The sequence below is a fragment of the Hyla sarda genome, chromosome 5 (assembly GCF_029499605.1).
Source record: "Hyla sarda isolate aHylSar1 chromosome 5, aHylSar1.hap1, whole genome shotgun sequence".
Taxonomy (NCBI): Eukaryota; Metazoa; Chordata; class Amphibia; order Anura; family Hylidae; genus Hyla; species Hyla sarda.
Genome location: NC_079193.1, coordinates 335,082,753 through 335,096,373, shown reverse-complemented (window position 1 = coordinate 335,096,373; position 13,621 = coordinate 335,082,753). Strand labels below are relative to the sequence as shown.

The window sequence follows — 13,621 nt, the reverse complement described above, 5'->3', positions numbered from 1 at the left end:
CTAACTGCTCAATGATGATGTCACGTCCCGGGAGCTGTGCATGATGGGAGAATATCCCCATAGGAACTGCACAGCTCCCGGGACGGGAGTCATCAGAGAGCAGTTAGACAGAAAACAGCAACTCAACTTCAGAAGCTAATAACTATGGGAAGGATTAAGATTTTTTTAATAGAAGTAATTTACAAATCTGTTTAGCTTTCCGGAGCCAGTTGATATATAAAAAAAAAGTTTTTGCCTGGAATACCCCTTTAAGTGAACATGTTTTTAGCGGTACATGTCAAATTTGGAGTACTATTTTTATTTTTTTTTATATATAGGGAGGCAGGACTAACAACAAGCAGTAATGTTGGTGACTTTATATAGTGAACGTTGTTTATAAAAAAAAAAAAAAAAAAAAAAATTAAGAAAAAATTTAAAATAATGTGGTAATTTTATACGTCAAGTTTTTACAGACACTGCGACCTGAAATATGTAATTTTTTTCCCCTCAAATGGGCGTAGTATGTTTTTTTGTTTCAGTTTTACTTATTTTACTTTATTTTTACTATTTAGTATATTGGCCGGGTTTTCCCCAAACAGTATGCCTTCAGCTGTTGCAAAACTACAACTCCCAACATGCCCGGACAGTGTCTGGTCATGCTGGGAGTTGAAGTTTTGCAACAGCTGGAGACACACTGTTTGCAAAACACTGCAATAGGGAAGCAATAGACTGTAATCTTCTCATTACACACATAATACACTGCAGGACAGATTTGTATGATGCGTTTCATTGACAACTAGAGATGAGCGAACTTACAGTAAATTCGATTCGTCATGCACTTCTCGGCTCGGCAGTTGATGACTTATCCTGCATAAATTAGTTCAGCTTTCAGGTGCTCCGGTGGGCTGGAAAAGGTGGATACAGTCCTAGGAAAGAGTCTCCTAGGAATGTATCCACCTTTTCCAGCCCACCGGAGCACCGGAAAGCTGAACTAATTTATGCAGGAAAAGTCATCAACTGCCGAGCCGAGAAGTTTGTGACGAATCGAATTTACTGTAAGTTCGCTCATCTCTATTGACAACCATAGCAGACCAGAGCTGCCTCACACAGAGCCTGATCGACTTTTGTAGCCACCAGCCAGAGGCAGTTCTCATTGTGGGGAGCCAATGAGGAACAGAAGGAGCCCCCCCCCCTCCCTGTTAACCACCTAAATCCTGCAGTCACCTTTGACTGAGGGATTTAAAGGGGTACTCCACTGCTCAGTGTTTGGAACAAACTGTTCTGAACGCTGGAGCCGGGAGCTCGTGAAGTCATAGCCCTGCCCCCCTCATGATGTCACACTCCACCCCCTCAATGCAAGTCTATGGGAGGGGGCGTGACATCCGTCACGCCCCCTCCAATAGACTTGCATTGAGGGGGTGGGGTGTGAGGGCACGAGGGGGCAGGGCTATGACGTCACGAGCTCCTGGCGCCGGCTTTAGCGTTCCTAACAGTTTGTTCCAAACGCTGAGCAGCAGAGTACCCCTTTAAGGACCTGGACTGGGGGAAACTTTGGTCCCGGTCATTCCCCCCCCCCCCCTCCCCCTTTGCGCGATGCTAACACTGTCGGAGAGACCACCATAACATTTACAGCAGCTATGAAGTCTGGTCCACTCATGGCTGCTGTAAATTCCCCCCTACACTTTCTAGAATGGGTCCAGAGGCATTCGGTTTTAAAGCAATGGCCATTTTGACTCACTTGGTATATCATAGAATGAAGTCACAGGCTTGGTACAGAGATTAGTATGGGACGTTCGCTGTCTGATCTGATCCACAAGCATCTTTCTCTCATCGTCCGTAAGGAGCTTCATGAACAAGTCATGGGAAGAAATCATGAACACCAGCTGTAAGTCTTCTAGTCCCATGCACAGGTTTCTGAAAAGTAGAAAAACAAAAAAACCATTGTGTGTACATTCTGGTTGTCCTGGCACCACAGGAGTCTAAGGATCAGACACACTGGGGATCTAAGGTAGGAATAGCCGTTCTGTACTAGACAACAGAAAGGATCAGTTGTTTATAACTAGAAGGACCAAAGGTATGTGTGGACACACTAATGTAGCTTGCATGACCAAGATAAACGTTGTTAAAAGGTCTCGTCTGATGTCGTAAGTGCCCAGGGGGCGGGATCTTTGTCTTAGGTGCCCGGAGCCATCAGTCTTACCGGAGAGCAGGGTCTGAGAATGTTTAGAATACAGGGCGCTGTGGGCACCCAAGAAGAAGAGTCCACCTCCTAGATACTTGCGAGTGGGACCTGGGACGCTCATTTTGGTCATGAAAGTTTGGATTCCACTGCTCAACCTCTGTATGTGAGAAAAGAAGAGGGGAGAAGGCTCTCATGTGCAAGACTCCAAGACAACCCGCAGAGGGGAGGAGGAAGACAGCCGCTTACAAAGTTGGTTGTGTAACACACACAACAATATAAAGCGTGTATCAAAAGGAGTTCCATCTGCAGCCGTCCTGTAAAGGAGTATCTAGAACAAAGAGGACTTTGGAGGTGCACAGGATCAGCCGGAGCTGAAAGGAACAAGGAGAGCAGGACAACGGAGCCTTCAGGTGAGTTACTTTAATGGTCCGGCATGCATGCGCAGCGAAACACGTTGCATGCTGGACCATTAGAGTTACTTACCTGAAGGCCCTGTTGTCCTGCTCGCCTTGTTCCATTCAGCGCCGGTTGATCCTGTGCACCTCCAAAGTCCTCTTTGTTCTACAACCTCTGTATGGGCCTGTTAAACCTGCTGATAGGACGGCTTAAATTTGTTTTGTTGTTAATACCGAATTCCCAAAAAAAAGGGGGGGGGGTAGGGACTCACAAAAAAGGAACATTGCCTCTTTGTCACAGTGATTCACATGACTTACTTTAAAAATGATGCCACATTTCGCCTTTCAAACTCTGAAGCTTCATCTACCTTCATAGACCTGGAACAAACCTAGAATGTAAAAATAACATTTCTGTCTTATATGCAATTGTAAAAACACACAATTTCAGCTTAAGTTATCTTTAGAGATGAGCGAACTTACAGTAAATTCGATTCGTTACTAACTTCTCAGCTCGGCAGTTGCTGACTTTTCCTGCATAAATTAGTTCAGCCTTCAGGTGCTCCGGTGGGCTGGAAAAGGTGGATACATTCCTAGGAAAGAGTCTCTTAGGACCGTATCCACCTTTTCCAGCCCACGGGAGCACCTGAAAGCTGAACTAATTTATGCAGGAAAAGCCATCAACTGCCGAGCCGAGAAGTTCGTGACGGATCGAATTTACTGTAAGTTCGCTCATCTCTAGTTATGTTCTCAACAGCAGCTCCCTCCTCACAGAGACAGACCTCATGTACAGAGAAGGATGTAAGTCCCTGTCTTTCTCTAAGCCAACAAAGGGAGACAAATGCTGCTCGAACCATAAGCATGGCTTGACTCACATCTCTATATACCTGTGCATAGGGAGAGACATCAATTAACCCCTTAATGACCCAGCCCATTTTCACCTTCATGACCTGGGCATTTTTTGAAAATCTGACCACTGTCACTTTAAACATTAATAACTCTGGAATGCTTTTACTTATTCTGATTCCGAGAATGTTTTTTCGTGACATATTCTACTTTATGTTATCGGTAAAATTTCACTGATATTTGTATCCTTTCTTGGTAAAAAAATCTAAAGATTTCATGAAAATTTTGAAAATTTAGCATTTTTCTAACTTTAAAAGTCTCTGCTTGAAAGGAAAATGGATATTCCAAATAAATTACATATTGATTCACATATACAATATGTCTACTTTGTGTTTGCATAAAAAAATTGACAAGTTTTTACTTTTGGAAGACATCAGAGGGCTTCAAAGTTCCGCAGCAATTTTCCAATTTTTCTCAAGATTTTCAAAATCGTAATTTTTCAGGGCCCAGTTCAGGTTGGAAGTGGATTTTAAGGGTCTTCATATTAGAAATACCCCATAAATTACCCCATTATAAAAACTGCACCCCCAAAGTATTCAAAATGACATTCAGTAAGTGTTTTAACCCTTTAGGTGTTTCACAGGAATAGCAGCAAAGTGAAGGACAAAATTCTAAATCTTCATTTTTTACACTCGCATTTTCTTGTAGACCCAATTTTTGAATTTTTACAAGGGGTAAAAGGAGAGAAATCACCCTAAAATTTGTAACCCAATTTCTCTCGAGTAAGGAAATACCTCATATGCGTATGTAAAGTGTTCGGCGGGCGCAGTAGAGGGCTCAGAAGGGAAGGAGCGACAATGGGATTTTGGAGAGTGAGTTTTTCTGAAATGGTTTTTGGGCGGCATGTCCCATTTAGGAAGCCCCTATGGTGCCAGAACAGTGGACCCCCCCCCACATGTGACCCCATTTTGGAAACTATACCCCTCATGGAATTTAATAAGGGGTGCAGTGAGCATTTACACCCCACTGGCGTTTGACAGATATTTGAAACAGTGGACTGTGCAAATGACAAATTTTATTTTTCATTTTCACAGACCACTGTTCCAAAAATCTGTCATACACCAGTGGGGTGTAAATGCTCACTGCACCCCTTATTACATTCCGTGAGAGGTGTAGTTTCCAAAATGGGGTCACATATGGATATTTATTGTTTTGCCTTTGTCAGAACTGCTGTAATAATCAGCCACCCCTGTGCAAATCGCCTCAAATGTACATGGTGCACTCTCCCTTCTGGGCCTTGTTGTGCGCCCCCAGAGCACTTTGCGCCCACATATGGGGTATCTCCGTACTAGGGAGAAATTGCGTTACAAATTTAGAGGGTCTTTTTTCCCTTTTACCTCTTGTGAAAATGAAAAGTATAGGGCAACACCAGCATGTCAGTGTAAAAAATTTATTTTTTTACACTAACATGCTGGTGTAGACCCCAACTTCACCTTTTCATAAGGGGTTAAAGAAAAAAAAGCCCCCAAAAATTTGTAAGGCAATTTCTCCCGAGTACGGCGATACCCCATATGTGTCCCAAAACTGTTGCCCTGAAATACGACAGGGCTCCAAAGTGAGAGCGCCATGCGCATTTGAGGCCTGAATTAGGGATTTGCATAGGGGTGGACATAGGGGTATTCTACACCAGTGATTCCCAAACAGGGTGCCTCCAGCTGTTGCAAAACTCCCAGCATGCCTGGACAGTCAATGGCTGTCCGGCAATACTGGGAGTTATTATTTTGCAACAGCTGGAGGCTCCATTTTGGAAACAGTAGCATACCAGACGTTTTTCATTTTTTGGGGGGAGGGGGGGAAACCCCCCGTGGTCGCAGGGTAAGATGGCTGGCTATCAGTGATAGCCACCATCTTTCCGGGCGCTGCGGGATGCCGCGAGTAGCGGCAGTAATGTTCATGACGTACCTGTATGTCATGGGTCGGGAACACCTTGCCACCCATGACGTACAGGTATGTCATAGGTCGGGAAGGGGTTAAAGGGGCACTCCACTGGACTTTTTTTTTTATTTACTGGTGCCAGAAAGTTAAACAGATTTGTAAATTACTTTTATTAAAAAATCTTAATCCTTCCAGTACTTATCAACTGCTGTATGCTCCACAGGAAGTTATTTTCTTTCTGAATTTCCTTTCTGTTTGACCACAGTGCTCTCTGCTGACACCTCTTTCCATTTTAGGAACTGTCCAGAGCAGGAGAGGTTTGCTAAGGGGATTTGCTCCTACTCTGGACAGTTCCTAAAATGGACAGAGGTGTCAGCAGAGAGATCTGTGATCATACATAAAGGATATTCAAAAAGGAAAAGAACTTCCTGTGGAGCATATATCAGCTGATAAGTACCGGAAGGAATGAGATTTTTTAAATACAAGTAATTTACAAATCTGTTTAACTTTCTGGCACCAGTTTATAAAAAAATAAAATAAATAAATCAAACAACAGTTTTCCACTGGAGTACCCCTTTAAGCTTAAAAGGAGTATTCCAGGAAAAAACTTTTTTTTATATATTAACTGGCTCCAGAAAGTTAAACAGATTTGTAAATTATTTCTATTGAAACATCTTAATCCTTTCAGTACTTATGAGCTTCTGAAGTTAAGGTTGTTCTTTTCTGTCTAAATCCTCTCTGATGACACCTGTCTCGGGAAACGCCCAGTTTAGAAGCAAATCCCCATAGCAAACCTCTTCTAAACTGGGCGTTTCCAGAGACAGGTGTCATCAGAGAGGATTTAGACAGAAAATAACAACCTTAACTTCAGAAGCTCATAAGTACTGAAAGGATTAAGCATTTTTAATAGAAGTCATTTACAAATCTGTTTAACTTTCTGGAGCCAGTTGATTATATATATATATATATATATATATATATATATATAAAAAAAGATTTTTCCTGGAATACCCCTTTAAGCGGGCGGGAAGTGGTTTGCATTACGTTTTGTTCTTATTTTTAGTCTGACACTTAAGCTACAAACTACAGCCTGTGCTCCCAGCTACTACGGTGCGGCAAATGTGCCATTTGCGATAACTTTAAGGGAATCTATTAGTGGGACAGATTCCTTTACATTTACGATGCCCAAGATGCTAGAAAAAGACAGCGAAAGCGTTTTCATCTAAATTCACTGAAAGGAGTCAAGTTTGGGCTGCAATGTAGGGTCTTCCCATCGGTAAGCAGCCTCCCGAACAGGAATTCAAGACCCTTCAATGACACCTGCTGCGATAGCATTAGGCAAGAACAGACAACTTTTTGTTTTGCTTTTTATGCCTGAAAAATGAAAAAAAATAAAATAAAACTAAACCAAGCTGTTCCCTCATCTGTGATGTAATTCTTTTATCATTTTTCGGATGAAGAAACCCCTCCCACTATTAGTAATTTATACAGCCCAGTTAGGACCAGTGTGACAGTTCACTAGACCAGTGTTTCCCAACCGGTGCGCCTCCAGCTGTTGCAAAACTACAACTCCCAGCATGCCCGGACAGCCAACGGCTGTCCGGGCATGCTGGGAGTTGTAGTTTTGCAACAGCTGGAGGCGCACCGGTCGGGAAATATTACACTAGACACAAGCACCATTGTACCTCAAGAAGATAATCTATTTTTTCTTTGCTTGGCTTCCTGAAGAGCTGGTGAAACTGGACAGTGACGCTCCGACCCCGGAGAATGTCATGGACGGTGTTACAAGCGCAGACTTTATAGCAGACTTCAGTCAGACTATCGTTGCTGTGGAGAAATTAAAAGAGAACAAGAAGTCATTACAGCTTTGCTAATTTGCCAAAGTATACCACAATTGTAGTGTCAGAGGTCAACTATCACTAAATCTTGAAACAATGTCAAATTTTAAAAAGGGGTACTCCACTGGAAATTATTATTCTTATTTTTTTAAATCAACTGGTGCCAGAAAGTTAAACAGATTTGTAAATGACTTCTATTAAAAAATCTTAATCCTTCCAGTACTTATTAGCTCAGCACAAAAAAAAGGGGGTTAAAAGCATTAAAATCCCTGGCTAACTAGAGGCAGCACACATCTAGGGGAGGGACCATGAACCCCCTCTCCTAACTAGACACCCGCCCTCAATAGCACCATCAGCGACCTGTGTGTTGGCTCTGTGGATCACATGCAGATAGCAATAATAAATATCAATGTACAATGCATTGCATTAAATCCATATAAGTAACCATACAATGACTAACTGCAGCTGTATAATGTACTAAATGACCACACAGAACCAAACATCACAGGCCAGGTAGAAGATGGGGGGTGAAGGAGCCCCCCATCTTCTACCTGGCCTGTGATGTTTGGTTCTGTGTGGTCATTTAGTAGATTATACAGCTGCAGTTAGTCATTGTATGGTTACTTATATGGATTTAATGCAATGCATTGTACATTGATATTTATTATTGCTATCTGCATGTGATCCACAGAGCCAACACACAGGTCGCTGATGGTGCTATTGAGGGCGGGTGTCTAGTTAGGAGAGGGGGTTCATGGCCTCTCCCCTAGTTGTGTGCTGCCTCTAGTTAGCCAGGGATTTTAATGCTTTTAACCCCCTTTTTTTGTGTGCAATCGCATGTCTATGATGTATTTTGTATTAATAACATTTCTATTTGACTATATTGGGTGTGCTACCATTTATCTGGTTCTGGTATCCTGTGTTTTCTTCACTGGGGAGCACCCCGCTTGTACTAGGTTGAGCCCCTCCTGTCTCTCTTTTGTTCAGGGTACTGTGATTGGCTCTCTTCAGCAGTCCCATACAGTCTAGACAGGGCAGCTGTGCACAAACAACCAAACAGGGGCTCACGGGACCTCCATTCTTATAATCAGTGGGGGTCCCAGCGGTTAAATCACCACTTATCGAGTAGACTGGGGATAAGGGTTATAGGAAACCCCATTAATGTGGTTCACTGTAGAATCATAAGGTAAGCAGGGTTTTGTAATTAAAAAAAAAAAAAAATATTTTTTTAGTTTAAAGAGAACCTTTTATGATCTTGTAAAATTTTATAATCCTCCCAGTTCACTGCCCCCATCAGGATAAACCACCCCCTGCCTTTATTTTTTTTATTATTTGTTAGTTTTCTTATTGCTCTGTATTTTCTGCTCAGATTGGGAAGGGGTGTTCCCCAGCAGGCGTGACATCATCTGAAGCCACATAGGGGAGGACTTCTTCCCTCACTCTGCTACACACTGCCCAGAGCAGTTCAGTGTGAGATGAGCTATGATTGGCTACGGCTAACCCCCCCCCCCCCATAGCATTTACTGCTTTCGGACTTCTGCCAGGCCAGCAGGAGTCCAAAGTCTGTGCAAGAGATGAGGGGAAATGTGCTCTGGACAAGTAGGGAGACACCTAGAGGCAGCTTTTTTTAAACACAAATAAAACCTAAAAAAAAACTTAAATTTTTTTAAACAAAGTACATTAGAAAGATTATTTACCATAAGGAGAGCAATAGCAAAAAATGTTTAATGAGAGTGCCTGGTTAGGAGGGAAGAGTGGGTTCAGGTTGCTGATATAACAAGCAGCTCCTATTGTTTGTCAGAGAAATATATAGAAGACTACTTCTTCTGGAGATCTACATAATAAATGTGTATCATCAGGGTGATCTAGAGCGGTCAGACCGCTCCATTCTACCACAAATGCACAGCATCTGGCCGCTTCTCACAATCTTCTCCTCCGCACCAGTCCTGTATTGTTCTGAGTAGATTTTTACAAGGGGTGAAAGGAGAGAAATCCTGCCAAAATGTGTAAGAAAATGAGCTGAAATGGTTTTTGGGGGGCATGTCGCGTTTAGGAAGCCCCTGTGGTGCCAGAACAGCAAACAAGAACAAAACAAAAAAAAGCCCCACATGGCACACTATTTGGGAAACAACACCCTTCAAGGAACGTAACAAGGGGTATAGTGAGCCTTAGCACCCCACAGGTGTTTGATAAATTTCCGCTATAGTTGGACGTGAAAATAAAAAAATTAGATTTTTTTCACTAAAATGCTGGTGTTAGCCCAAATTTTTCATTTTCAAAAGGGGTAATAGGAGAAAAAGCCTCCCAAAAGTAATCCCATTTCTTCTGAGTATGGAGATACCCCATATGTGGATGTAAAGTGCTCTGGGGGCGAACTACAATGCTCAGAAGAGGAGGAGCGCCATTGAGCTTTTAGAGAGTGAATTTGTTTGGAATGGAAGTCGGGGGCCATGTGCGTTTACAAAGCCCCCCGTGGTGCCAGAACAGTCGACCCCCCCCCCCCCCCATGTGACCCCATTTTGGAAACTACACCCCTCACAGAATTTAATAAGGGGTGCAGTGAGTATTTACACCCCACTGGCGTTTGACAGATCTTTGTAACAGTGGGCTGTGCAAATGAAAAATAAAATTTTCCATTTTCACAGACCACTGTTCCAAAAATCTATCAAGACACCTGTGAGGTGTAAATGCTCACTGTACCCCTTATTACATTTCCGTGAGGGGTGTAATTTCCAAAATGGGGTCACATGCGGGGGGTCCATTGTTCTGGCACCATGGGGGCTGTGTAAACACACGTGGCCTTCAATTCCGGACCCATTCTCTCTCCAAAAGCCCAATGGTGCTCCTTCTCTTCTGAGCCCTGTAGTGCACCCGCAGAGCACTTTACATCCACATATGGGGAATGTGCTTACCCAGAAGAGGTGGGGTTACAAATTTTGGGGGGCTTTTTTCCTATTTTCCCTTGTGAAAATGAAAAATGTAGGGTAACACCAGCATTTTTGTGAAATTTTTTTTCTTCATTTTCACATTCAACTTTAACAAAAATTCGTCAAACACCTGTGGGGTGTTCAGGCTCACTATACCCCTTGTTATGTTCTGTGAGGGGTGTAGTTTCCAAAATGGGGTCACATGTGGGTATTGTTTTGTGTTTATGTCAGAACCGCTGTAAAATCAGCCACCCCTGTGCAAATCACCAATTTAGGCATCAAATATACATTGTGCGCTCTCACTCCTGAGCCTTGTTGTGCGCCCGCAGAGCATTTTACGCCCACATATGGGGTATTCCAGTACTCAGGAGAAATTGTGTTACAAATTTTGGGGTCTTTTTTTCCTTTTACATCTTGTGAAAATGAAAAGTATGGGGCAACACGAAAATTTATGCTGGAATAGACCAAAACGTTAACTTTTCTTAAGGGGTAAAAGGAGAAAAAGCCCCCCAAAATTTGTAGTGCAATTTCTCCCGAGTACGGAAATACCCAATATGTGACCCTAAACTGTTGACTTGAAATACGACAGGGCTACAAAGTGAGAGAGCGCCATGGGCATTTGAGGCCTAGAATAGGGATTTGCATAGGGACAGACCCGGATGCAAGGATTACACTTTCCTCCGCCGCCAAAATTACCCCATGGCAGTGTTTCCCAAACAGGGTGCCTCCAGCTGTTGCAAAACTCCCAGCATGCCTGGACAGTCAACGGCTGTCCGGCAATACTGGGAGTTGTTGTTTTGCAACAGCTGGAGGCTGTTTTGGAAACAGTGCCCTACCAGATGTTTTTTCATATTTATTTGGGGGGGGGGGGGGGGGGGGATGTGTATATGTAGTGTTTTACCCTTTATTTTGTGTAGTGTAGTGTTTTTAGGGTACATTTACATGGACAGGGATTTACAGCGAGTTTCCCGCTGGGCTTTGAGCTGCAGCGGAAAATTTGCTGCATCTCAAACTTACAGTGAGAAACTTACTGAAAACCCCTGCCCGTGTGAATGTACCCTTTGGCTGCCCGTGCATGCTGGGAGTTTTAGTTATGCAACAGCTGGAGGCACACTGGTTGCAAAACATAGAGTTTGTTATCTAACTCAGTGTTTTGCAACCAATGTGCCTCCAGCTGTTGCAAACTACAACTTCCAGCATGCACTGATAGACCGTACATACTGGGAGTTGTATTTTTGAAACTGCTGGAGGCACAATGGTTGCGAAACACTGGTTGTCAAACACAGTTTGTTACTTAACCCAATGTGTCTCCAGCTGTTGCAAAACTACAACTCTCAGCATGCATTGACAGTCGAAGGGCATGCTGGGAGCTGTAGTTATGCAACAGCTAGAGGCACACTACTACAACTCTCAGCATGCCCTTTTAATAGAAAAAAATGTGCCTCCAGCTGTTGCATAACTACAACCCCAGCATGCACAAACTATCAAAGGGCATGCTGGGAGTTATAGTTGAGTCTTCTACTGTTGCATAACAACAACTCCCAGCATGCCCTTTTGTGTATGCTGGCAGTTGTTGCTAAGCAACAGCAGGAGGCCAGCCTTACCTCCTGCTGCTGCGCTCTGTCCGCCTTGCTCCTTGGGGCCAAAATCCTGGAGATTGGGGGGCCCCCACGCCTGGTAAAGATTCCCGGCACCCGCTCTCACCCTCCGGAATATGGCGGAGCAGGTGCCGTTAGGGACACCCCCACAGCAGGAGTCCTAGTGCCACCTCACTCCTGCAGATAAAGGATGATAGGTGCTGTCTCATATGGCACCTTTCACCCTTTCTTTCCCGGGTCACAGGTGATCCGTTTGACTCGGAATCGCCACAAATGACCAATCTAAATGGGGGGGGGGGGGGGGGGGGGGTTTGCAAGGGGTGCCTGCTGAATGATTTCAGCAGGAATCCCTGTCCATACAGGTACGCCCTTGGTCATTAAGGGGTTAAATTCACACAAACTCCCACCAAAATAAAACTGGTCAGAACTTTCCCGACCTGTGAATCCCCGTAGTAAATAGAATGGAATCCTGCAAGTCTGAAACAACATTTCACGCTAATAAAAACCCAACCCTTTCAGTAAATAAGGACCAATATTGTGTATATATACCGTATATGAATTAGACACAAACTAAAGCCAGAGACTGAAAACCAGATTGTCAGCCTCCTCTGTGAACAGAGGATATTAATACATTCCATAGGAATCATATGCACCTACCCTTGCTGCACTTTCTGGAAGAGCTCTCTCAGCACAGACTGTCTGAATTGTTCAGGTAAATTACCATTGAAATTATCTTCATAGAAGATATTCAGTACACCCTGAAAAAAGGAAAAAATACATATATTACACATCAATCATGCTGTGGTATAATACGTCCAGTACTATATACAACACAGGAGATAACCTCTGTATAGCACAATCACTGCAGCGGCTGAAGTAGCATTTCATGATTCACAGACCGTAGAGCAATAGGGCTCATTAAGCAAAGGGATTTGCACAACAGGTACTACATATAGCAGAAGAGGGCAAAAAAAATAAAAACAAACCCCCCCCCCAAAAAAAACCTCATCAATACAATATTTGGGTTTCAATTTTTGCCTTGAGCACACCAGAGGAGAGAGCTGCTGCTGGTATGTCAAAATAGAAAGTCTCCTCCGGGAATATATAGATAAGAATAGGATCCACCATTTACAATAGATTACATTCACAGCTCACCCACCAATCATCTCTGCATAGTTCCCAGAACACACCCAGAAAACCCTCACATAGAGGTCAGTTCCAGGGTGTAGGTCCTATATTCATGTTATTAAAAGGGGTACACCACTGCTTAGAGTTTGGAACAAACTGTTCCGAACGCTGGAGCCGGCAGCTCGTGATGACATAGCCTCCCCTTCTCATGATGTAATGCCCCACCCCCTCAATGCAAGTCTATGGGAGGGGGCGTGACGGCCGTCAAGCCCCCTCCCATAGACTTGCATTGAGGGGGCGGGGCTTGACATCATGAGGGGGCGGGGCTATGACATCACGAGCTGTCGGCTCCAAACGCTAAGCAGTGGTGTACCTCTTTAATGTAAAGTAAGTATCTAAATGCTGTTAAAAGCAACTGCTCAGACAAGATGTCTGTTCTCTCAAAACCATGTACAGAAAATTAATAAAACATATAAAATATAGATATATAATTTTATATATACATCCCAAAAAAGTAGAGTTGCTGCAGCACACTTGTGGTGAAAAAAGTTGCTTTTATTCCAAACCAAACGTGTAAAAAAAGCAACGTTTCAGCTGCCCATGCAGCCTTTTTCAAGCATAATAAAAATGTATATTACATATATAAATGATATATATATTTAATTCAGTGCAGCATGTCATGGTATGAAAACAAGTGAAATTTATTCCATCAAAAAAAAGTGAAAACAGCAGCAACGTTTCAATCATCTCCAGGATCTTTCTCAAGCTGATCCTGGAGAGGATTGAAACGTTGCTG

The 13,621-nt window shown here is 43.3% G+C and overlaps 1 protein-coding gene across 4 annotated transcripts in view; it reads right to left on the bottom strand.

Annotated features, from left to right (window-relative positions):
* Positions 1 to 13,621, bottom strand: part of INTS8 (integrator complex subunit 8) — a 106,844-nt gene that overhangs the window by 36,898 nt on the left and 56,325 nt on the right. For all 4 annotated transcript variants that reach the window (XM_056522451.1, XM_056522454.1, XM_056522453.1 and 1 more), the window contains exons 10-13: positions 12,355 to 12,455; positions 7,020 to 7,161; positions 2,875 to 2,945; positions 1,718 to 1,893 (exon numbers count right to left, since the gene is read on the bottom strand). In XM_056522451.1, coding sequence (XP_056378426.1) covers positions 1,718 to 1,893; positions 2,875 to 2,945; positions 7,020 to 7,161; positions 12,355 to 12,455 — 490 coding nt within the window. The remainder of the gene's footprint in view (positions 1 to 1,717; positions 1,894 to 2,874; positions 2,946 to 7,019; positions 7,162 to 12,354; positions 12,456 to 13,621) is intronic.